The following is a 26,517-nucleotide window of genomic DNA, read 5'->3' as shown; positions in this document are numbered from 1 at the left end:
GTTGTTCATTGAAGAAAATCAAGAGAAATGAATTTTTATATGGAGATTCAGTGTCTACTTCAGTATTTTGATACTACTGGACAGTCCAAACCACAGAATTCCAGGAAATACTTTTAAGAGATGTTGAATCAAACATATTGTAAGCTGGTGTAAAAGGCAATGAGAAATCAGTAAGTAGCTCTCAATGCTTCCTTGTCTTTCAGACTATTTAGTGTAACATTGACATAAAAAGTAATTACACTGCATCTTGGTAATGGATCGGTCATCTATTTTGATGTATCTGGATTCATTTTGTTTCATATGATAGGAGGACTAGGGATAAGCATAATATCTCTAATGTAAAAATCAGTGGTTTCCACTATGAAAAATAAAATGTATCATTTTTCTTTATTTATTTAAGCAGAGAGAGAGAGTAACCTTTGAGGATAGAAAGGAATGGATTTTTTTTTTTAAGATCTATTTAATACTTGATTTAAGACACCAGGGAGTGGATGGAAAAAGCTCCAAACCACAGCACTAATGATCAGAGAATAAATGAGAAAAAAATAGCTGTATGGTAAAAAATATGCAATTCTGATGTTGAAATAGAGAAAGAATGAGGAATGAGGAATCCCTAGCTTTTCCCCCACACTCAGACAAGCTGTAATAGTTGAGATCAGGCACAAAAACATTGAGAAAACACCATCTTGAACTCAAAGGCTAGCTTAAAAAATAAATAAAGTAGCAGTGAACAGCAAGAAGTGGTGAAATAGTTCTCATTTGTAGAAGAAGTATTCAATACCAGATATTTAATAAAACATAAACAATTTCTTAAGTGTACATTAAAGAATCTTTAGTGTATTTCCTAAATAATGTCTTACTGTAGTTTCTGTAAAGTAATTTTGTATTTATTTATAAACAGAAATATAGAGGTTTATCTCATCAGGAGGATGTTACAATCATGGCATGATTTTTTTGCTTATGCATCAGAGTTAAAAGACTTTGCTGCATGTTCTGCTTAGAAGACTCACTCTCTGCGTGACTTTGGGTAGAGCATTTCGCTTTTCTGTATGCATCACCTTAAATAAAAAAAAATCAATAAATAACTTAGAGTGTACTGAAGAACCAGTAAATAATTACTAAATTAAAAATGATATTTTAAATGCAAAATAGTTGAGATGCCAGTATAAAAAGATGAAAAAAACCTCCTAGCTGGCCAGCTCATACTTCTGATGACCGAAATCTTTCTGCAGTGTCTGGTTTTTGTGTTTTAGGAAGTCTGTCTCTTCTCGTCCCCTAGAAGCAATGAATATATTTCCTGCCTTGGGAACTCATGGCAAAGCAACTTTCAAGCTAGTCAATGCCTGGTCACATTTAATGTGCTGAATTAACTTATGGTTGTAAACTGACAGGTGGTTTTCAGCAGTTCATGAGAGGATTTAGTTGGTGCGTGCAAAATGCAGCCTACAGGTCAATGATACTTGGATATGCAGCAATTAATAACCAACAGCCAATACTGTTACCCTTGTTTATGTCATTATTTTTTTTTCCAATTGATTTCTGATGAAATTGATTAAAATGCTTCCAGGTTGAAGACATATTTGCTGTAAAGTAAAGGAATAATAAAATTGGCCTCATACAATGAGACAGATGTTTTGATCCTTGTCAGGAAACAGTAGCAGAAGAAATGCATAATTACTGGGTGGTCAACCCCACTCACCAAAACCCAACTTACAGTTTTTGAATGTGTTTCTAGATTTTCTTATTTTTGTCACTTTGTAGAAATTCACATAATAGGTGGCTTGTTTCTGTTCCCACTGAAGTCAATAGCAAAATTGCCAGTGACTGATGGAAAAAGCCTATAAAAAATGTTTCAAAAACATTGTTTTCATTTAGGTAAATTCAATTTCTTAGCCAAAATATTAGATTTCAAATAGTTAGCCTCAATCAGAGCTACAGAGAGACTGGTGTCTCTCTATGTTGGTTTCACTAGATTTATTCCTACTAACGTGCTCTAAAAAGATCTAATGCCCAAATTTTAAGCCAAAAATTGAAGATAGACTCTCAGCAATATAGAAGAAAATCCTAATTCAACGTGTAAGAACAATAAAGAGCTCAATGCTAGCTCTTGCTAATTTGCACTATGTATTTTCTTTGTTGTGCTTACAGGGCTTCCTGAGAGCCTTCAAAACACACTTGAAGTGCCAGATCACTGTCCTTCTGTGCCATTACTAAATATAAATTTTTCCACATGAGTCAACTGAGTGAAGATCAAATGTTTTAAAAAGGGTTTGGTTTTCATTTGCCTAAAGGCTATTGTGCTAAAAAGAATTCAGTGACCTCATAGCTGAAAGTGACTGCAGATTTGTTATTAAATAACTCAGCTGTGCTGCACAGCTTTGTGAACTGTGATTATAATATTTTTGTTCTAATTTTTGTAATTTCATTTTTTATATACATGCAGATTTCACAGACCTTAAGATATCCCTGTTGGTACACCCCTCTGACCAGAATTTCTCGGATGCATTTGTAGGATATGAAAATGCTGTTAAACTGGAACAGCAGTCCCTAACATGCTAGGACAGAAGGAAAAGCCTTTCTTTGGATGCAGCTTCATTATGTTTTCTTTCTGAAGTTTTGAAACAAATGTGCCGTGCAGCTGTTGGAACAGCCATGTCCTCCCAGTCATGTCACTAGATGCTGTGTGAACTCGGTTAATATTATGTGGGATCTGTAATTTTATGGGAAGCTCCTTGATGGAGATAGAAGCTCATTCATAAGATATGGATGAGATTCATGCTTGCAGAAGTACTGATAACTAATAGAGTGAAGTCATTCCACTTTCCTGTAGTAAAGCAAGCAGAAAAGGTGTCTGTTACTTATGAGTCATCACAGATCTGGGATGCAGCATGCGTGTTTCTTAGGGTGCAGTATTCAGAAGCTGGTGGCTGTAAGGCATAATGAAATTAATTATTTAGTTGCCTCTCTGTGAGTTTCTGGGTTCAGGATGATATTCTTGCATGGATATCTGTTGTGACTGGAGAAGCTAGAGCTCTGCCTCCAATATGTCATAATTTCTTGAGCCTTGTAGTCATGTCTGAGTGTTAATGTATTTTTGTCCTGATTTCATTTAACATGGTGCACCATCTACATCTAGCAGTGCTGACCCGTGATGTGCTGTCATCACAGGGAATGTGGAAGGGCACTATTTCAAAATTAGACAGAGGGCAGTGGAGAAGATGTGTTGTCTGCCTGAAGCTAGTATCTCATTCAGGGAACAATTTTATCCAAGGTTAATGGAAGATCAGACACAGTATCATTCAGCTGAAGCAAGATCATAGTGATCTGTTAAACGTGGAGAAGTGTAACTCCATTCCAGAATTGTCATGATGTACTTGCAGGATTTTGATATGGCTTGACAGATAAGTGTTTGACTATATATTGACACAGGTATCTTCCGTGCTGCTTAAAGTATCTATTTTTCAGTTCTTGTGTGGAAATTAAGCTTTTGGGTGGAGAGAAGTAAGAGAAAACATCTACTCTTCGTAAAGACCTAATGTACTAGCGGTGGCTGAGTAAACAGTGAAGGGAATGCCCTCTGCAGCTGGGGAGGGTTTAGCCCTGGCCAGCAGCCAAATGCCCACCCACTCACTCCCCCCTGCCTCAGTAAAGCCTTTGATATTGCAAGTGAGGCCAATATCTTTGAGAGGGGGATCTGCTTTTAAGAAATGGTTTGCAGAGTCCTTAATCTTTAATAGGTACTGATTATAAAGGGGTGTTCAGGGGTATCTGTGCAGTATGGGAAGTCCTGAAGAGATACTTGATAATGTTACAGTATTATGCAGGATGGGATAATGCCCCTTCTCAAGAATTTGTAGTCTTTGCCTGAGTATTTTTGTAAATTACTGAAGCCTTTTCTTGTTTTTTTGTTGGTTTGTTTTTTTTTTTTTTTTTTTTAAATATAATACCACTGTTGTCTTCTGTGAGGAGGCAGAACAATGCATTTGTGTTTGGGAAGGGGAGTAAGAGACTGGGAGACCTTTGGATTAAATAGTCAATAGATTTCTTTGCTGCAGAACTACTTTGGAACGAGGGTGTATTCATTCACTCTTTCACATTTTTCTTTGTTAAGGTGCAGTTCAGCTGAGACTGAATTCCTCTTTGGCTGTCCATAAACTGAAACAGAAGGATGCAGAAGACTATCCCTTGTCTTTTTGTAGATGAATGATAAGAGCACAAGATCATTAATACCAGTTTGTTGCAAAGATGAGTTCAGAGGAGAAGAGTATATCTCCAGCTCACAAAACATCCACTCCATCGCATAGAAGTGCGTCCTCATCATCATCATCTCAGAGAGACAGGAGGCAGGTAAGGAAAAGCTCTAAATGTTTGCACCATCTGGTGGGATGGTACTTTTATTCCTGTAATGTGGCCTTTAGTTCTCACTAGCTCTTGATTTGCTTGCTTATAACACTGGATGATATCACCATAGCCAAGAACTGTTGATTTTTTTAGTTGATTTTTTTCTGTTTTCTGAAGTGGCTTGGAAAAGATTCAGAAGCAACATGGGCACTGTGTGCAGCACTGGAGCAAGAAGTATATAATCACATGGACAAGTAGGAAGACATGCTCTGAAGTCTTTTGCGAAGTGGGTTTTTTGATGGCATAAACCTATGGTTGCTTAAAATTGTTTTGTGTCCTCTGTGGATATCTCTTCTGGTAAATATAATTACAGAGATGCATTATAGTTTTAGGAGGTTATAATTCATTTTAAATATAATACTGTTCATATTTTTGTAAAACCTAACATTTTAAATACTGTGTTACTACATAGAGTACTAGTCCAGTTATGTTGGTCTTCAGTTTTTAAGAGACCCCTGTCTGTGTGGATGTAATATGTCTTTTCTCCATGATCCCTTTGAGATGAAGACTTTATTATTTCCCCTCAAAACAACATGAGCATTTCTGTGGGTTTTTTGAGAGATGGGTGTAGTCTGGCCGCACCACCAGTGGGAGCTGCCTGCTCTGAAGTGTCCAAGCTACCCACTAGATTTCAGATGGGTTATTCCATGTATATTTACAAATGCAAAGATTTATACTGAAAATTTGGTTAGAACAGACCCATATTTTAAAACTTTGATCTATGAGAAAGTGGCAGGAAAAGGGCTAAAATAATCGTTAGCTGTGGTACATGTTTACTTGAATGCCTGTGGTTTAGGAATATTTTCACAACTACTTGTATGCCAGCTGGGACACAATTTTTCAGCTCTTGCTGGGGAAGTTTTTGCCCTTACCTGTGTGATGAATATTTTGAAAACTGAGAATTTTGATGGAAACTGTGACATTTACATCTTTGAATGAAAATAGTCTTGCCATAAGGTATGTTTAAAATGTTAAATCAGGAGAAGAATTCTAACGTGTGTTCAGTAACAGGCAGTAAATATGTCTGGAATTTTTAAAATAATTTCCATTGTTTGAGTAAATCCAAACATTATTTTCTCCCAGGTGGTAAGTATTTACCCTTTCATAGTGTACCGGATTCGGGATAGCTGTACTCAATTAATTAAGTCCTAGTTAGCATATTCTTTCCTAATTTTTCCTTGGTTCCATCTGGAGCAAGGATTTTGACATCTTTTGTTCGAAGCATCAGTGTATTTTATCTCCCACAGTTAAACCCTAAGAAGGTGAATGCAAGACTCATAGGAGCTGTTGGTCTCAGCTAAGAGCATATAATCTGAGTGTTCTTCATAATTAGGTAGTGGGATACAATCACGCAAGTGAGAATGGAAAAAAAGTACCTTTTGGGAATACATTTTACCATAAATCTAATGGCTACCCTATCTGTTACCATAGCAACAGTATAGAGCAAGGTATACCTGTCATCATAACGAAATGGATGCTTAATTTTAAGTCCATATTTGACCACGGAAATGTGAAGCATGATTTTAAAATAATGCTGTAAAGGTTGATGATGTGATGCATCCAGAATATCCAATAAAGTATGATGATGCTTAACAGTTATATTTAGGCATGTAAATGTGGACTGGAAAGGCTACTGCTAGGCATTCATTTTTTGCCTTCATGCTTTCAGCGTTAAAGGCAGACACATATCAGGAGAATGATTGGATGAACAATTTCTTCTGCAGAAAGACTCTGAACTAGAGCATGGAATCAGCATGAAGTGCAGTGGTGCTATATCCAGGAAAAGAAACATGCAAATGTTTCCTCTGTGCATGTAGACACAGTAAATCAACCAATATCACCCTACGAGCTACTATAACCACTGTATTTCTAGTTTCTTTCCTTGGTTGTGGTATTATTTGTATATTTTTGGTTTTCATAGACTTTCCCCCAAACACAATGACAGCTCAGGGGTAGGGGGTTTTGGGTCAGGAGCTGTTGGGTTTTACTTTGAAAAGGCTCGAAAATTCTGTCTTGCTGCCTCCTTTTACTCTTCAGGGCAGGTAGGAGAAAAGCACCCTTCCTGAATTGGAAACAGATATGAATGTGGAAAGTGATGTGATTGGACAAAGTGTCAATATAGCTTTCATTGTCAAATGTGAGGATAACACTTGATCTTTCTAGTTGGTTAATGACTGAAATCTTCTCATCATATAATTCTTGTCAAAGTCATACCAGTAATTATGGAACAGTTTCCCATTAAATTATGGTGCAGGAGGCTGAATGAGTGTGAACATGATTACGATATTTCAAGGAGAGTAGAAAATGTTGTGCTGTATATAATGCTGGCATTTAAATGTAGCTTTCTTATTTGTGCAATATATATCACCCAAGAGAATTAGCAGTCAGCAAAAGCTTTGGCATTGCCAATTTGCAGAGTCCATGATTAAGTTAACAGATAAATGAACAGACTAATGAAGCCAGCAATAACTAAAAAAACTGATTTCAGATTTTTGTCATTAATTTTCATTAAAATCATATTTGATTTGGACTGCTAGATAGAAGAAGGCCCAGAACCAACCTGTTTTGTTTAATCCCTGAGTAGAACAGGGTGGCAAGGCAGTTGTGTGTCCTTAATAAGGAATACTTCAGAAGGGAACAGCAGTAGTTTTTCTTACTGTGGAACTGTTGCAGAGTGTGAAACACACTTTCACTTCCACTGTCAGTAAGAGTCTTTATACACAGGTTAGCATAAAACCTGCAATTCTGATAGTCTTTTTTGTGGGCTATGCTGACAAGGTAGATTCTTGGTTTTCATCCCTTATGAAACTCTGAAGAGGTTAGCTGTATACTGCTGCATAACAAAATGTAGGAAAACTAGCAGCTTTTAGAAAGTGCAGCTGAATATGATAAAATCATATGTTGTATATTCAGTTGTATAGGTGTAAGTTCTTTATGAATATTACATATTTTATTTATTGACTAAGTATTCAAGTCATAAGGCAGATTGTAGTATTTTATATATATATAATCTCTGCAATGCATGGCTAGTAATATTATGCTGAGAAGGCAGAAAGAAGTGAATATATCAATAGGGTTAATAATGTGCACTTTGAAAAATTGGAGTGTGACCCCAGGCTATTAAACAGAGTGAGTGATACAGAAGGAGAGTAATAATATTGAAACTGTGAACAAAGGAGGGATTTTGACTTTTCTGACCACCATTTAAAGGGTAGCTAATACGTGATGGGAAGTGGATTTAGCAATGTCTTCTATTCTAAATGTAAGGATTTTTCTTCTAATACCTTAATTTTCTTTTTGTGATCTCTTTCTTTTTCTGTTTCCCTTTGTCAGTTTGCTTTTTCTACAAATCCTTCTTTTCCCACACAGCAATCAAAAAAAGAAGAAAAGCTTTTAGTCCTATTGCACTTATGTGGTCACCTTTCTAGGAGAGCTTTCATATTTCAAACAACTATTGTCTTTCAGCCATATGTAAAGTGTGAAAGATAGGGGCTTTGAAGGAAGAAGAAAAAATGATTTTCCAGAGCAGCAATCTGCTTTTCAGATTTTAACATGGCTTGTTGGTTTTTCGGTTCTGTTTTTTTGTTTGTTTATTTGTTTGTTTTGTTTTGATTTGTTTTTTTTTAGTCAGCATTGACTAATAAAAGAGATGCCAAAGGACTGAGTTTGGACTGAAGATGTTTATCTGGCCATGAAATTTAGAAGCAAAATGTGATTCCAAGGCTCTGGTCTTGTCTAAAGGTCTATGTTGGAAAATGCCTATTTAGCTTTTTACAACCACTGTATTTTAATTGTCAAAGCAGTCTCCTGAAAGCAGTATTTCCTAAGGTGATTATCACCATTTTGTAGATATAGAGGCTTTAATGATGATGGAAGGATCAAGTCATCTGTCCGCAGCAACCTTAACCAAACTTTAGTTTATAGAGTAACTGGAAGACTGTAAAAAAGATATTAGAGTAAGTGAATCTGAGGGTGAAATATATTAACCTGAAAAAAAAGGACCAATAATCATTATTTGGATATAGGGATGCTGTAGCAATCTAGGTCTTACAGTGCTGTCTACTGTATTAAGCACGTAGGAAAAGGCAGTCACTAGCTTAAAGGGCTGATTAAATGAGACAGATACATATTGGGAGCAGAAAAAGAAGGTGACTTTTGTGTTGTCTCATCAACTAATGATAAAGCATAATAGGAAATTATCATGGGTTCTATGTCAATTCTAGAGTTTAATGCTTTAGGCTGACGTTAAGAAGCGTAGAAGTAGAATTATAAAAGCTATTCTTGGCAAGAAGATCACCATCCAGTTTTTTGCAAGAGACAGAGCTACAATTTTTTCGCAGATGTGCTGCAGGGACCATCAGGTTCTGTGAAGCTGAGTTCACATGGGCAGTCTGCATGCCACAGCAAGTGGGTGGTGCAGAAGGAGTGGAGTGCTCAGCTTTGTACAAAGTAAAAGCTACTTGATTTGGAGAGTGAGAATTGCGGTCAGGAAATACATAGGTGAAAAAATTAGGTAGGAGACAGAGAACTAGGTAGGCCAAATGCTTTGTGAGGTTGTAGGATATGAAACTAAGAAGGAAGTTTTTAGGGAGAACAACAACTCTGAAAAAGTAAAGGCGGAGTAAGAGAGAAACCAAGCAAGGAAGAATGTGTGGCTTTGTTTTTTTCTTTTCTGACCAGGAGTATCTGGGAGAGCTGGTTGATGTGTAGAAGGGAAAAAAAATCTATGAGAAAACTTTTATTCTAACTACTTGATGTTTAAGGTTGTCTTTATGTGGTTGTTCTAAGGAATAGCAGGTTTACTTTTTATCTTTCCTGTAGGAAAAGCAGTCTAGTGTTTGAGACTGAAGCTATTTAATGCAAAATGCTGGGGCTTAAAATGAGAGACCTGCTGTTGCCATTGCTTTGGCTCACTTTGCTGTTACACCGTCCCTGGCAGCTTAGAGGGAAGTAGAAGAGTGGCAATTGGAAGGGTCATGGCAGGAGCAGCTGTGGTTGCAGCAGCTGTGGGATTTCAGCCAATAGGGCTTTTCTCTTGCTAGGCTAGGTCCATCATACACACAGGTCCACCTTGCCTGCTGGAAATTCATTGTCCTATTTCATTTAGCGTTTTTGGTATTTTTTTTGAGACTGAGAACAATTAGATGTATGAGAGTTTGTGAAGGGATAGGAGGGAGTGTGCATGGTCATGCAGTGTAATTTTTTAGTTTTCATATGTTGAGATACCTCAAACTCAGCTTTCTCTTTATGACCAGTACAATCAGTGATGCAATATCAAGGATGCTTTTATGATGTCATTAGAGATTTCTGCCTCATAAATTAACAATATAGTTGATTGGCATTTTTACTCTCCAGTGTACCTGAAACAGTGTTGCTTATATGAGATTGCAATATAATGTACCTTAATATATTCCATGAGGAGGAGATGTCAGAGCATTTATATACCTTCTTTATTCTTAAATTGAGTAGCAGCTTACCTGCTTGCTCACTGCTGTCAGCCTGATGTAACCTCTGGGAAAAAATTCTTGGTGATTACCTGTAAATTTCACTTGTTCCTGTATCTCTGTGATTTCAAAAGAAAGCAAGGCAAGGATGGACAGTGGTCTAGTAGATATGATACAGATCTGAGAACATGCAGCCTTATTCCTAACTTTGCTTTGTAGTGAAACATAGACTCTTAAAAGCCTTTTTACTTCTCAGTAATTTGTTAGAATTATTTCAATAATTATTATTAATCTCTCTGAGACTTTCAAACTAAAGATGCTACTAAATGCCAAGTACTGTTGTTACAGTGATGTAATTCTCTTTCACTCTCCTTCCTAATTAAATTCCTTCACATAAAACGGTTGAAGCAGGATTAGAGCAGAAGTGTTGAGTACTTTAAAAGCAACAACTCACTGGAGCAAGAAAGTGTTCTGAGGGAGCCAAATAACAATATGACAGAATTGTTAAAAAACCCATGCAATTTATTCTTAAAATTGATTAGCTGCTGCTACTCTACAACATTATTTCCTCCCTGTGCCTTTGACAGAGTGCAAAAATGTTCCTTAGGTTTGGAAGGTAGTACCTGAAGTATCCAAAAAATGTCTGAAACAATGTGACTTATAAAACTGTTGAATACTTAAGTGATTGTTACATTAGGTTCAATGCCATAGCACGTTTTAAATTAAATCACAAATCTCAGACCTGTTAGAATTCCGTCACTCAAACGGATAACAGTGAACTACTTGATGAGTAAACATCTACATGTGGCACAATCAGACTTTCAGAAGGAGGTTAACTTACAAAGTGAAGCTCTCTGGACCACAGGTTTGTCCAGGGATGGGGTAGGAAGCCATGTGAGACTTGGAACTGGTACAGATTTGACCCTAGAGGTGAGATAGCCCTCTCCTTCCCCCTCCGTGTACTGATGCTGATGGTGCATTGAAAGTATGAGACGTTCCTGCTCCAGCGCTGGGAATCCTTGTGGGCAGGCACACATTAGGCAGCAGCACAGGCCCAGGAGCCCAGTTCAGACTGGATGCATCAGGCTCACTGTGTGTATGTTGTGAAGCCAGCCTGCAGTCACACAGCAGATGCCCTTCACTTAGTGCCTGCATTTCTGCGAATTTACATGATAGATACCAACCAGAAGTACATCTGTGTGCATGTGCACTGGATAGGCCCTCTCCAGTCCATATTTGGAGATATTTGGATCATAACTGCTCCTGCCCTTGGTAATATCTATAGTGGTTTGGAGACAAGATCCAGAGTATAGTCCTGGACACTAATAGAGGGAGATGCTGTCTCTTTCTGGGAAAGACTTGGCTTTAAAGCTTTGAAGAGCTTTAACAAGGTCTGGACAAAAGGTCTGGAGCAGTCAAAGAGAGACAGTGATAGCATTTATGCCAAGCTGTCCTGAGGGGCTGTGTGTTCACACTCTCTGAGCTTCATAAACATTGCTGTCTGAGTTATCTCACCTCTAGAAGTGCTTTACAGGCTGTGGTGGATGCTGAAGTTTAGTTATGTCCTATGAAGAAAAACAGAGTTCAGGAAGCATTTGGATTATACTCTCAGGCACATGGTGTGACTCTTGGGGATGGTCCTGTGCAGGGCAAGGAGCTGGACTCGATGATCCTTGTTGGTCTCTTCCAACTCAGCATATTCTGCAATTTATTTTTTTAAAAATATGTCAGTTTGATTAGAAATGGTGTCTGTAGCTATCTTCTATTAGCAAATCAGGGGAATTGCCCTCGCAAAAGCTTAATTACCCATGCACATTATGACAGATAATTTAAAGTGGTGTTTGCAGATCATGGTCACTCTTGCATTCCTCCTGTCTCATTTGTTCCCCTCTGCTATGATGCACATCTATACCTACATAAGCATATCTCACTTTCCTTGAGAATACAAACTAGAAGTGCAACTCGCATACACACAAAGGTAGAAGGAAAAAGTGAAACTATTCTGAAGTGTCATTTAGGATTTCTGGGAAACAAATGGAGGAGAAGAAAGAGAATCATGATTATATTTTCATTTCCCTAGTGGAGTGAAAAGGCACAGAAGTGAAGAGGGAGCATGATGGCAGGTACCATGTGGAGACTTCTGTTTTCAAGACACTCATGCATGATTGGGATTATGCACATTTCAAGATATACAAATGTATTAGTCAGAAGAAATGTGGGCCTTAGTAAAGCTATTTGCTGTTCTGACACCTCTCTTTTCCTGTTTTTATTAAATACTTTACCCTGGAATTGAAAATTAAGTGCTTACATAAAAACTTTCCCCTAGTAGAATAATATTTCATGTTTAAAAATGAAAAGAAAAATCTGATTAAAAATTTTTCAACCCCCCTTTTTCCTATGTCTTGTCTTTTTGTACTGTGTATATTAAAGTTCAAAGGATATTGAGAAAGACTAAGTTGGTAGCTTACAGAAGGATGTGAGTGTCACAGGAAGAAAAGTCTTTCTTTTTTTGAACTATGCACTCTTTAAAGTGCTTTTTGGTTTAAGATTTCTGTTCACTTAGACTCCCTTTCATGTCTAGAGTGCTTTAATTCATAAGCAAATTAACTTGGTTAAAATGGTTTTCTTTTGTGTATGTAATTTTATTTTCCCTCCTTTTTTTAAACGATGTGAGCATGAATAAAATTAATTGCTAGACTCAGACTATTTAACAAAATATCAATCCTTTTAATTGTGATTATTCAATATTTATAAAAAGTTTTGTATTCATTAGCAAACATGAATTCTCTCTGTCAGATATTGTAAATTAATCTGTTTGCTTTATTTTGAGATAACTGCAAAAGGAGGAAATTGTCATTAAAGACTCAGGCTGCAACCTGGTAGTTGCTTCAAACCATCGTTCTGGCAAAGGGAAGGTTGCTGTTACAATGATAGCTCTTTTCTCCTTTATCCAGTGGAGCAAGAGCTTACTTCTCTTCAGATTTTGTCAAAAAGTACTTTGAAAACCAAAGGCTTCTTTGCTTCCAGAGCCTAAAAGCATTGACATGAAGTATAATACAAAGCTGGAGCTCTAGCAAGAGCTGACATAGAGCTCCTGAGCTAACAAATCCTTGACATTTCTGTTACACAAGCAGTGTTTATTTTGTGTTTGCATATCCCAGGAAAGAAGTAGGCATACATACCTGTATATTATTCATATGCCACAGAACTGCTTCTTATATTTACTTGTCTTTCAGTAAAAAGGTTGGAAAGAGAAAATGTTGCTCTGAAGCACATTTCCATACAAGATGAGCATGTATTACAAGAAAAAAAAAAATTAAGTCCATGTGCTATTCATAAAGTGTTACTAAGTTCCTTTGTTGGTTAGTTGACAGCTGAAATTGTTGAAAACAACTATAGAGCAGTGTCAGTAAGAGAGACGTAGGGTGAGAATAGGACCATGAATGCTTTATAAGAATTAAAAAAATGTGTAAGAAGAAAGAAGGGAGAAATGTGTTGAGGAGATATGGTTGTTTTGCTTTGTGCTCACCCTTCTCTCACAGTTGTATTCAAGAACCTATCTTTATTCCAACATCAACAGAAGGAAAGCCAGAGTTGACTGAGAAGCAGCCTAAGATAAAAGCAAATTTCAAGGTTATTCCCTTTGCAAATAATATTGCAGGTTAACTCAGCGTGTATCACAGATTGTTTAAAAGGTAGTAAAAATGGTATGTATGCAGTCAAATCTGTGTCTATCTTATTACTTCTGCTGTGTTTCAGATAACTGGAAAATAATATGTTTTTAGTTGAGAGAAAGTGATTGAACACTGCACTTTGTACTAAATGGGATTCAAATAGGAACACAGGTTTGCTAGGATGCAGTGAATAGCAGGTAATAAAAGACATAATAGTTCTTTGGATTGAAAAAAACACAACACACACACACACACACACACAAAACAGAGAGAAAAGCTCTCTTTTGAATTACTGTTGTAGAAAATTGTGTGTCTAGGCACCATGGTTGTTGAAGACTGCTAAAATGCTACGAACAAACAAAGTGTCCCAACAGATCTTTTTCATTAATTAACTGTTAACCACATGTTGTGCACATTTCTGAACTACAGAGAGTCTGCGTCCAATGGGAGTGATAAATTCCTCACCAGCCTGTCTTTTTTTTGGAAAATAATGAATTATAAAATACAGAGAAGTCTTTGTATTAAATATAATTCATTCCATTAAGTAAATAAGCAGTGAAGCAGAAAGGGGAGGCATGTGTACCAGACTTGTCCTTCACTTGATTTCCTGTCTCTCCTTCTTCAAAATATCTTTTCTTCCCTTGCATTCCATGTGGAAACAGCTAAATGTCTTTTGTTTCAATGGGAAGTCAGATTGAGTGACTAGAAGTTAGGGTTCTCAGCCTCTGGCCTGATGGGAGACCAACCTCACCAGTGGAATCGGGAGGAGAATCCGCGGATAAAAAGAGGTAAAACCTGAGGGTTGAGATAAGAACAGTTTAATAACTGAAATAAAATCTAACACTGATTGTAATGGAAAGGAAGAACAAGAAAGAGAAAAAGAAATTCTAGAAAGGCATGTGATGCCCAATACAACTACTCACTGACAGCTGACTGCGGCTCGGCCCGTCCCCAACTAGTGATTGGCCCCTCCTGGCCAACTACCCCCAAGTTTATATACTGAGCATGACATTCTAGGGTATGGAATATCCCCTTGACAAGGTCAGCTGTCTGTTGTGCTCCCTCACTGCTTCTTGTGCACCTCCTCACTGGCAGAGTATGGGAACCTGTAAAGTCCTTGACTTAGTGTAGACGCTACTTAGCAACAGCCAAAACATCACTGTGCTGTCAATATTATTCTCATACTAAGTCCAAAACACAGCACTATACCAGCAACTAGGAAGAAAATGAACTCAATCCCAGCCAAAACTGGGACAACGAGGTGTGTGACTCATTGAACTGCAAACTGAGAAAAGAAGTTGGCAAGATACATGGAAAGATACTGTAAAATGTTTTCCATTCTTGCCCTCCAGAGAAGATGAGAATATGATACAACATCATACTGTTGTTTTCTCCATCAATTTTCTTCTCTGTCACATGTCTTTGGGAAGCAAATGGAAAAGGCAGGGCAGAACAAGCGTTTGTGTTCCCCATACATTGGTTTGTTGGGGGCATTTTGAGGCAAATGTGTGCTCACATATGTAATGTATGTTGTGGGTAATCACAAAGCTAGAGGAAAGATTGTACTTAGACTAAGATTTAGCAATGGCATTACGGACTAATTGTAGTTAAACTTGTAATTCTGTTGAATTAATTTTGAAGAGCACACAGAATTTAATAATGCTGATGTTTTCCTCCAAGGCAGACCAGCACAGGTAATTCTGAAACATGAAGGAAGTCTGGAATGCAGCAATGTGGTGATTGTTTTTGTCTGCCTGTATTCTTGGGATGAGAGGAATGGGAGTACTAGATTGTTTGATATATCTAGTTTAATGGAATTTTTTATTCATTTTTCTGTTTGGTTATAAACAAGTCCCAGAAGATGTTTTGATCTGCCTCTTTCTTCCATTTCTTCTTATCAATTTTTTTTTACTGCTTCCTTTACCAACTCTGTTTTTTACATTAAAACACAAAAAACCCTTGATAATAACTTCAGGATATAAGTAATTTTTATTTCTGTAATGCTAAATAACTAAACTCTTGCTCTGTGAAATTAGCTGCTTTTCAAAATGTCAAGTGATTGTGTAATTTTGCAGAAAAATAACATGCATTAATGGAAAACATTTTGCACCAAGTAATGTCTCTTAATATTATGCTAGACACATGTCACAAATCTAAAAAACTGATTTTGTGTCAGTGTAATGGTGGTCATAAAAGAAAAGAATTGAAAAGCAAACATACAAAAGGCAACAAGCCAACACTTCTGGAAGTAAGGAATGTAAAGAAGGCAATTTTATTTAAAAAGTGTTCATTTTCTAATTTTCAAACAAATAGTTGAGTAAGTCAGCGTTCATTAAAGTGCTGTTAGCTAATAATGTATTTCTCAACTGAAGTGGAACTGTAATGACTGAGGGCTAATTTAAAAAAAAAAAAAAAGGGGACGAACCCTCCTTGCCTTAAAATTATGCAATTGAAAATGTCACTGGAAATCTGGCAAGATAAGGGCTGTTGGTTACTCTTCTCTAAATATTGTACAAAATGAAATTGCAGTTATGTAACAACAAACTGCACCAGCTGCTGCATACGAGACCTTCAGAACATCTGTGTTGGGCATTGCTCCATCTCAAGATGGATGAATTCCTGCCTGCCAGACAAAACTGGCAAGAAAGTTGGGAATCGTCCTGATTATGGTAATCAAGAGGCATTTTAATCTTCCTCAGAGGAACAGGTTTAGGTTTTCTTGTATATTGTTAAAATGTGATACTGTGTACATTTTCTCTATTCAGTGAGAAATCTTATCATTGTTTATCATTAGGAACTTTGTGGTTCTCAGCTCAAATAAGGGTATTAAATTATTTTACATGTATCATGTACTACATTAAAAAAAAGTTTTTCTTCATCTGACAAGTAAAATACATTGGACTGAGTTATAAGATTGGCTTTTCTTTGACAAAGCAGAAGTTTTCAAAGCATAAATGACAAAGCTTTTTGCTGGTTGGCCCTGGAGTAACATAATATTGCTGCTTTTCCACATTCTTTGATGTAAAATTTAATTGAAAGCAACTGAAAATAAATGCTGATTACTGTTGTATGGTATGTAAGATGGGGTCTGTGTTGTATATGTATTTAAATGAATAGCTGTGTTTATTTTCATTTATTTTGGTTATGGTCCTTATGTACTTAGTTGTTGGTATAGACAGAAATATTTACACTACAGTTTATATGTGTTTTTATATTCTCTGATTGTTTCTGTTGTCACAGGTACCAATGTAATCTCTTCTTCAGTCAATGTAAAGAAGCTTAATTGTGAACCAAATGTAATTGGCACTTTCGGTTGAGAAAAACCCTTCTCAGAGGGTATATGGCAATTGTGTTTGTCATTTGTGCTCTATGTCCTGGAAATGAAGTAGTTTTATTTTATGCCAAAGAGATACTATTGACATGTTGCGGTAACATTCTTACCAAATAAGAGTATGAGATGTAGCAAAATTTCACCAGAGAGTGAAATGCAGATCCAAGCATTAAGAATGTGCTTATTTTCTCCTCTATCAAAAATGATTTTACTTTTATAAAATAATAGTGAAACATTTCTGGAAAATGGGAAGACATTTGTCTTTTAAGAACAGTAGTTTTTCAGGACTAGTTTTGACATTATGTATTTCATTTTTATGACATGCTTTGAAGATATAAAATGTAGTAGTGTTGTCAGATGTAAAAACAGCTGCAATGGTTTGAGATCACAGTGTTCCATAAATGTTCACTAGCAAGCCCATCAGCTGAAACACAGTAACTGATCTTGTTAACACCTGTAATATGTTAAAAGTAGTCATGTAATTAGTTACTTCACCTCAGTTGATAAGCCAATAACAAAATGCTAAGGGTTGATAATGAATATGTTAGTGACAGTGATATCTTATGTGCTGTGGTTTGCTTCAGAAGTGAATGCAGGGCAGTGCTGACTGCACGATATTTGTACTCAGTGTCTTGTATATTAGCAAAAAACATAATAGGAGCACTTCACATTTGTGTAGGTAAGAACTGCATTACTTGTCTTTCCTGGCTTTTTTTAAGTTAAACATCATTTCTAGGTTAACAAGAGCAATCAGTTTGAAAACCATTAATAAAAAAAGAAAGAGAAGTATATTGCCTCAGAAGACGAACTATTTGTACGTTTAAGTCATGGGTGGGTAGCATTTTCTACATTTTGAGCCATGGTGTTATCTTTAATTTTGGGGTTTTTTTTAGAGTGTTCATATTTTGGAGCGAAAGGCATCTTCAGGAAGCACTGACCCTTCTCTAAGCAAGCAGTTCCTTGAAAGCGATCATATCTCTCTATCCAAGGTAAGCAAAAGCATTGGATGTAATCTGGGTGATGAGCTTCCCTCTGGAGTTACAAGACAATTTGACTAACAGCTCTGGAATAATGTTTTGTATGATCCTACCATTGAGTATACTGTGAGCCCTGGAGCCTTTTGTTTCATAACCGAGGTGTCAGAGGAGACTAATCTTTAGTAGTTGTTATATTAACAAAATCAAGGATTTTTTTTTTCTTGTGCATGGATGGCCCCCAGGAACAAATTTTACAATCTCAGAGTATGGGATAGAAGGAGCTTCGATGATCCTTGTGGGTCCCTCCTTACTCAGGAGATTTTATGATTCTGTGACTATGAGAAATTTTCCATTCCTGTCCCTTACTACTGTAGAGCAAAGCACTTCCAAGTCTAGAATTGCTGCTGATCAATGATTATATTAGTTTTAAAAATATGTCCTAATGACATTCATTGTGGGTAGTTTGAAATTTCAAATCTCTTGTTGAGACCATCTTTCCTGAGGCAGAGAGAAAGAGAGCTGCAGGAATGACTCCACCAGTTCCTGAAAGCTGGAGCCTTCTGTGTGGTGTTTTGAAGTCAGCTCCTTCCTGGGTAAATTCCTCAGTTTTGGAATAAGTGATACCAAACAAGTCAAATTCCACATAAAGAAGGCTTCATTTTAAGACACTTCATATGCAAAAGCAAGATTATTACTAAAAAAGATGCTGTGGTATTTGTGGATTACTTGGTGGAAAAGAAAAATCTGAAATTAGATGTCTGTCAGGTCTGAAACGGAACTGATAAAACAACTTCAAAATTAAATTTTTTATTTTTTATTTGGAAAACAAATATTTTGCAGTTAAAAGGACTAGGTTCATAAAGCTGTTGGTAGTGGCTTCCTTAATTCCCATACATGGACTATATGCAGACCCAGGGATGGAAAGTTGTGGTGGTGTTCCCCCAGTCCTGCTGCTTTGCACGGGGCTGTTTCTCACATAATATATATGGTATCACTGAAGCCCTAAAGTACTGATTGCCACTGAATGAGAACTCTTCAACATACTGCTTTCACTCTGTTTTTTCCCCATTTCTGGCTGCTCTTTCATAATGTCCCTTGTATTGGGCATATCTCATCACACCAAACCTGTGGGATGAGGCACAGTTAGGATTGTTAGAATGGTTTTAAGAACAGCTTGTAGCAGTGATGCAGCAGAAGACAAGTATCCACAGTACAGTAAGTAATTGTTCATTTTATCCCTCTATAGCTGGCCTTTTGTTTAAATGAATAGCTATATGAGATTGTGTGATCTCTAGCTGAGAAGCAATCAATACCGATGTTATCGAGTAGATAAAAGACTTATGCTTGCATCTGATCATCTAAGGGAGAAATCAATATGGTGAAGAATCAGTTGGCAGAGTCCCAGAGAGACTCTCTGCTCACCCCAGGGGTCTTACAGTAGTTTAATTTGCCCCCCTCAAGTGCCAAGTACTTCTTTAAATGGAAAAAATAATGTATATGTGCTTCTCTCTATGGAATGGAAATAGAATATTCAAGCAAAACATAGGGAAGTAAAAAAGGTGGGGTTTGAGTATGACATTTACAAACAATGGGATAATTAACGTTTATGGTTATGCAGGGAAAACTAAACTGAATAAAAGATTTCTATGAAAATTTACTGCAGTGTGTATTATTTGTCATAGAACACTGAAAATTGTAGATTTGAAATTTGCTGTTACCTTTGATATTCTATTTTCATAATAGTAATGTTGGTGTTATCAGAGCTGTGTAATTAACTTGGAGGTGTTATGAAAGACTGACAGTACTTGTCTTCAAACAGTTTTGTGGGAAATGAAGAGACAGGGTTTTTTCCCTTTAAATGTTTGATGCTACATGACCTTCTTCCTTTCTTGATAACTTTTTATAACATTGCTGGGAGTTGTGACAGATCAGCTGAGAAAATGCAAGTTTATGAATTTGTAGGGTATAATTAGTAAAATAGAGTCTGAGTGAGCAGGCAATAAGATTTTTAAACTGGTGCAGAATTCTGTTGATTACAGTAGAAGCAAGATGGTAGAAATATAGGCATGACTCAGGTTTTTTCTCTTTAAAAATATTGTTCTTTACGGTTCACTATGTTGCATTTTTAAGTCCGGCTTGAGTTGCACCAGTCACCATGCATAAGAATCAGTATGTACAAGAAATATGCTTTAATTGGCTGCCTGAAAGGCATACAACTGCTTGTATCTGAAATGATACTGTTCCTGTGTTTTTCTCTAGAGAGAAAATTAGTTAACTTTCCTATAAATTTCTCATAATACAGTGAAAATGAATGCAGGAAAATAAAAAAAAATGCTTATGCAGATTTCTGAAGGCACAATTAGTCTATGAAACTCTTTCATAAAATGCCTTTGAAGATGCTCACCAGCTACATTCAAAATCAACAATAAAGAAACTTCTTCCAGCTTTTCTGATTTGGAGGAAAAACTAGGGTATTCAGAACCAATGCAGCTTGTACTTTAAAGATCAGAAAATTTTAAGCATTTTATGATCAAGAAATACCACAAAGACCACTGTTAATGTATGCCTTACCTAGTAAGGGTTAGACTTCCCAAAATGTTCATATTTAGTAGTTTAAAATGAGATACAGCTGGGCATAATATAGTGTAGCTATGTACCTTGCTCTCCTACTCTGTCTTGCATTGGAGAATTTGTGCTACTTGTAAGTGCAATTTTTCACCATGTGTTAATCAATGTGTCTTCATATTTTTTCGCCAGGAACCTGACAGCTGGGAAATCATAGAGGGTCTGAAAATAGGCCAGACCAATGTCCAGAAGCCAGACAAACATGAAGGTTTCATGCTGAAAAAGAGAAAATGGCCATTAAAAGGTTGGCACAAGGTAAATATCTCATAAACCAGTCAGAAGGTTATTACCTTATTTTATGTGTTGGGACTTTTTTGTCTAGAGGAAATTAGGATGTCAAATAAATACCCAGGATTTTGGTGTGTGACTTTTTCTTTCACCTGTGTATAGAGTTAATTTGCAGATGCAGCTCATGGCTTTCAAGCCATGGTGCCTACTGCCTACTGTTCTATTCAAAATCCAGATGGAATTTGTAAATAATGCAACAAATGCCTTGTGTTTTAAGAGGTTGAAGTACATAAGATCTACAATGAAGTGCATAGCAGAGGAGAGCTGAGGGGTTTTCCATGGACCCAAGATGTTCTTACAGGAGAGCTTTCCTCTACACATCTGCTGACTGAGCAGATTTGTTCAGCTTTGTCCTGAATCTTGATTAGAATCTTCATTGTGGGTATGCAGTGGGAATATGGATTTTTGCCATAGTATGTCTCTATTTAAAAAAAAAAACACCCCAAAACTCACCCCCAAGTGTTCTAGTTCCCTTTAGTTAATTTGGACACATATCTTCATGCACGATTCTACCTTTTGTTAGCCTTAAACCTGGTGTTCTTAAACTCTTTTGTCTGTATTTCATACAATAAGAACTGCATTTCCCCCTTTTTAGGCAACAAGATATGTGGTATCAATTCTCACCCATCTTTTTTTACCTGAGGGTACTTGAATCAGGATAATTTTCTGGGACAGAGTACATTTTACAGCAAAAGATAGTGAAATCGTTTGCTATACATGGTGTTTTTTCTGGGAAGCATTAACTTTTTTCTTTTTTCTGTACACTGTGGAACTTACGTCTGAGTCCAAATGTAGTCCATAGTAGTATAAATTACAGGTTCTGCATGTTGTACTAAATTAAACATATGCCTACCACAATTTTTTGTGCATGCTTATCTGTGTTAGATGTTTTGGTTTTGTTTTTCTTAACTAGAGTTTGTAGTTTCAGCAGCCAAATACAAATGCACCACCTGAATTTAGTCTAGAGATATTAAAGGATTTCAGACTGACATAGCTGAAACACTGAAAGAACAGAAAAGGATTGCCTATAGAAACCCCTCTCCCCAAATGAAAAAGCATACCAACCCTCCACCCCCAACAAAACACCTCCATTCTTGGGGAAAAAAAAAATCAAAACAACTAAGAGATACATAAGAATTTGTGGAATAAACCACTACTCCCACTCCTTTAAAATACATTATGATAATATGTTGTTTGGCTACCAAGTGTCTCTTTTGGTAAGGAACTAATTTATAGGAGAGCAAGGGGAATCCAGCTTTCACAGTTCTGTAGAGATCACTATGGATGATCTTAGAGCAGTTACCTGTGTAAATAATTTTTAGTGTGATTAAGAGCTTCACATTTTACCATCCCCCTCTACTTTGCCTTACGTTTCACCTTAGGAGCTATGCTGAACTTAGGGTTTGAAGCTGTGGGTTTGCTAGTAATTTTGTTTGTTTTTCAACTGCTGCCTGAATATCATGGAGTTTCTGTAACAATACTATGTGCCCAGAGTCCAGTGGAGGAATTTAGGAGACAGTAATTGTAGCATGTGCTCTGTTAGTGTTCTGATAGCAAAGCCATAGGTAGCATAGCAAAGTAGTAGATAGCATCCTTTGTCTATTGCATGTTGCATGTCATATTCTGACAGTTTTGAATGTGCTTTAGTAGCACACCAGGTATAATGTGTGCAACTTGGCAAACACCACTTTCTGAAGGGCAGTGTGCTTGGAATGAAATGATGATGAAAGATCATTTTCTTTTGTGTGTGCAGCTTAGAGGGACAGATCAGTATGAAATGAATATCATATTCTTGTGAAGTTCATTAATGACCATACCTAGGTAAAAAACAAAACAAACCAAAAAAGTTCTTGTTGTTTTGACATCTTATTCAATGAGGTATGCCTCCAGGAAAGCACTGTTTTCTTGCCCTGCTTGAGATTTTGGTACCATCTGTTGTGTAACTGACATAATTTCTAGAACCACCTTCAGGGGAGATTTTCTGCCATCGAACTGTGACCCTACTCATAGTGTTAATTTAACAGGTTTACATCATGAAACCACTTTCCTTCCCTTCCATGGCTAACAACTTTGAGAATCAAGCATAGTATTTTGCTGTGTTCTGGCTTTTTAACTTAGGTTAGTGCTTTAGCTTACACTCCAAAAATAGGAATTAGTTGTGCTTACTTTGCAAGTGATTACTTTGAAAGCAAGTGATGATAAACACAAGTTAGCGAATCTCTTTTCAAGTCTAGGTGTTGTGCTAGGCTGTGTCTTTATGCTATGTGCCGAAGTCTACGTAAACTTGACTGATCTGGTACAGACAAGCTAAGGCAGCTTTAACTGCATGAATAGGGAATTCTTCTCTCTGCTGAAAGTAAGAACTGCTCAGCAAAATAAGGGTGTAGCAACAGCACAGATTGGCATCTTTAGGTTAGGCTAGTCCTGCTAACTGTCTCAGTGAAGATATAGGAGCTCACACTGTACCACTAACACCCAAAAAATGGGTCCTCCCGTGACCTGGGTCTGTTGCTGGGAATGCTGTAATATTTGCCCTATTACTAATTCCTGTATTACCTAGATTACTGCTAGAAAAGGTATCATCAGCATGAATTACAATCTCATCTTTACTTCACTGTGTGGAGGTCTGCCATAAGGCACAAAGTTTTGCATGGTAGAGCAGTGTCTCTTAAAAGATCTGCCTTTTCAGATGTAGATCTTGCACTAGGAAAAGCTTTTCAGTTTCTGGATAGGGGAAAGTAGGTTGTTAATTTGAAACATGGCCACCTTCTGTGGGAAGAAAAACAGGAAGAAGACATGATTCTCTTGTCCTAGAGTGTCTTTCTTAGAGTTTATTGAATTGGATGGAAAATTGGAAAAAACTACCCTTCATTATTGAAGTTTGCTAAGATAAACCTAGAATATCATGTTAAAAAAAGAGGATCTAGTTTTTCTTGCTTAGAAGATAATTGTCAAAAAACAGGCAAGAAAATTATTCAATACTATATTTATACTCTCCTTCCAACCCCCAAGCAATTCCATAATTACTACAGGGTAATTCTTTTCCAGATGAATTGTTGTACATAGTTTAAATTGCATCTGCTCATTAAGAAAGAATGTTGGTTTTTTGTTGTTTGTTTGTTTCTTTTTCTTTCAGAGATTTTTTGTTCTGGATAATGGAATGCTGAAGTATTCAAAGTCACCAATTGATGTAAGTAAAGTTGAAGAGCATTTTGAAACTTTTATTGGAATTCAGCCTGCCAGGGTCTCACACTCACTCTAGGTGTATTTCTGACAGTACACACTTGAACGACAGATATAGATATATATATCTGTGACATGAATACATGACTGTATTTATGACAGTACACACGTCAAAGACAGATATAGAGATATACATATATATATGGAAAGCACGTAAAATTCTGGTTGAGTTATGCCTCAAGACTTCTACCTTTTTTTTACTTCTATGGAAAGAAAGACTATGTCACCTAAAGTAGTTTCTTTAATGAAGGTGCTTGAGAGATTAACCTGACCATTTATTTTTCCTTCACGATTTTTATGTCAGTTAAAGCTGATTATTCTGAGACACATGGATAGGCCAGAGAATTCATAACAATGTACTCTAGAAATGTAAAGGTTAACATTAAATTAGTTAGATCTGATACCAATAACTATCAAGCAGTTGCAGCAGGTGCCAAGTACTGTCCAATATTCTCTGTTTCTCACTTAGCTATACCTGTGTACTCATGTGAACTTAAACACTTAAACTTTGGAGTTGTCTTTGCATTGAGCATTTCTTGTGAGATACTTTTCTCTGACTATAAATATAGTAAGTGTTTAGTCTGAGTTCAGCTTTTTTTTTTAATAAGGCTTTGTGTTAAAATGTTTATAGAATGGGAAACCATTTCAGCATTAGACATTTTTCTGTTAAATATGGTGAATAAGTGCATGATGCTTCCACATTCCTAATTTTTTTTTTTTATTTTTAGATACAGAAAGGAAAAGTCCATGGGAGCATTGATGTCGGTTTATCAGTCATGTCTATAAAAAAAAAGGCTCGTAGAATAGATCTTGACACAGAAGAACACATCTATCACCTGAAGGTAAAAAGTTCAAATATGTATTATTTTTTTCATCCACAGTAGAATATAAATAAATGGAATTGTAAAAGATTGTGCAGAAAAGTAGTATTTTGCTGCTTTGTTGACAGTAAATTTTTTTCCAGGTAAAGTCGCAGGATTCATTCGATGCATGGGTTTCAAAATTACGCCACCACCGGTTGTACCGTCAGAACGAGATTGTGAGATCTCCACGAGATGCCAGCTTCCATATATTCCCTTCAGCATCTACTACAGAGTCTTCGCCAGCTGCTAACGTGTCAGATGGAAAGGTGTGTAGTATTCTGTTGTTGAAAACTCCTGACTTGCTCATGCGGAGTTTCAGTGGGCTCTTCTTGTAATGCCAATAGAACAGGACCTTCCACTGTGGGAACCTGTGGCCAGCAAAAAGCTGTGAGTGTGTGCTGCTGAAATACCATCTAATTTAGCCTTACTGCAGCCTTCATTAATGGGCTGCTGTAGAGATCTTGCAAAGAATTCACCGTCGGCACAGTTTGCTCTTGCCTTTGTCATCAGGTAGAAACCCATCTCTTTGCTGATTGATGGTGTTCTTCCTCTTAAACAACAACTTTTCTAACCAGTGGTTAGCAAACACAGTTCACTTGTGAGGTTCTTGGTTTGGTTCTCCAACATGCTATTCAGTGAAATCTGCATCTTGGGGAACTATAAACCAAATCACAGATGTCCATGAAAACACAATGCATATTTTGGGTTTCTGTTCTGCAGTAGTATGGTAATTACACTGACAAAGCAGCATAGCAACAGTAAATTTAAGCATTTTATTATACTTTAGGTGCAACAAAATAACTACTCCTGGCAGTCTCCTATACCTTGCAGTAACAGCCTTCCTGTCACCTGCACTACTGGTCAGAGTAAAGTAGCAGCTTGGTTGCAGGACTCTGAAGAAATGGACAGATGTGCAGAAGGTTAGACTTTACCTTTCATGCCTTTTTCTTTCACCAAAACTTCTTATTGATACATAATAAGGAAGAGTCAAGTCAGTAAAGTGCTAAGTTATTTCTTTGCATGCATGTGAAGTAGCTCTTCAGGTAATCAGATGCATGTGGTGGGAACTTTGCATGTTTTGGGATGCCACTTTTAAAATTTATCTTAATAACCTGTGTTATTTTTAATGGATGTCATTGTTCAAATCTGGTCAACTTTTGAGATCCAAACCTTTTGCTGACTCCCATAGAAATAACAAGTGTTCAACATCTCTAAAAATAAAATTTTTACTTAGATGTCTTACTACAAGGGATTTGGACTTTTAACTTTTATAATGCAATAATGTGCTAACAATGGACACCATGGCAAAAAAAATGTCTGAACTGAAGCACTCAATGTATTTTTATTTTATATCTGTTAGATCTTGCTCATTGTCAGTCTAACCTTGTGGAACTCAGTAAACTTCTTCAAAATTTAGAAATACTACAGAGAACTCAATCAGCACCAAATTTCACAGACATGCAGGTAAATATGCTTGAACATAAATCATTACACTGAATCATTTGTTGTTGTGTTAAGGAAAATATAGAGGTGGTGTCTGTTGACTCAGAATGTTTTCCTGAAATCATTGTAAATCTTGGGTGAAATTTATATCTTATATATTTATTTAAAGCATGTGTTTTATACTGTTTCAAGTATAAAAAATAATGAAGATGTATTTATTATTTGCGT

General features: G+C 36.7%; 1 protein-coding gene across 7 annotated transcripts in view; it reads left to right on the top strand.

Annotated features, from left to right (window-relative positions):
* OSBPL6 (oxysterol binding protein like 6) overlaps nucleotides 1–26,517 on the top strand; it is a 98,856-nt gene that overhangs the window by 37,769 nt on the left and 34,570 nt on the right. For all 7 annotated transcript variants that reach the window (XM_050340569.1, XM_050340568.1, XM_050340573.1 and 4 more), the window contains exons 2-9: nucleotides 4,112–4,347; nucleotides 17,744–17,839; nucleotides 20,585–20,707; nucleotides 23,877–23,930; nucleotides 24,712–24,825; nucleotides 24,948–25,112; nucleotides 25,634–25,766; nucleotides 26,207–26,310. In XM_050340569.1, the coding sequence (XP_050196526.1) occupies nucleotides 4,246–4,347; nucleotides 17,744–17,839; nucleotides 20,585–20,707; nucleotides 23,877–23,930; nucleotides 24,712–24,825; nucleotides 24,948–25,112; nucleotides 25,634–25,766; nucleotides 26,207–26,310 (891 nt within the window). In that variant the 5' untranslated portion in view covers nucleotides 4,112–4,245. The remainder of the gene's footprint in view (nucleotides 1–4,111; nucleotides 4,348–17,743; nucleotides 17,840–20,584; nucleotides 20,708–23,876; nucleotides 23,931–24,711; nucleotides 24,826–24,947; nucleotides 25,113–25,633; nucleotides 25,767–26,206; nucleotides 26,311–26,517) is intronic.

The sequence above is a fragment of the Myiozetetes cayanensis genome, unplaced genomic scaffold, assembly GCF_022539395.1.
Source record: "Myiozetetes cayanensis isolate MyiCay16 unplaced genomic scaffold, myiCay2020 scf9, whole genome shotgun sequence".
NCBI lineage: Eukaryota > Metazoa > Chordata > Aves > Passeriformes > Tyrannidae > Myiozetetes > Myiozetetes cayanensis.
Note: the sequence above shows the minus strand (reverse complement) of the source record. Positions and strands in the feature narration are given on the sequence as shown.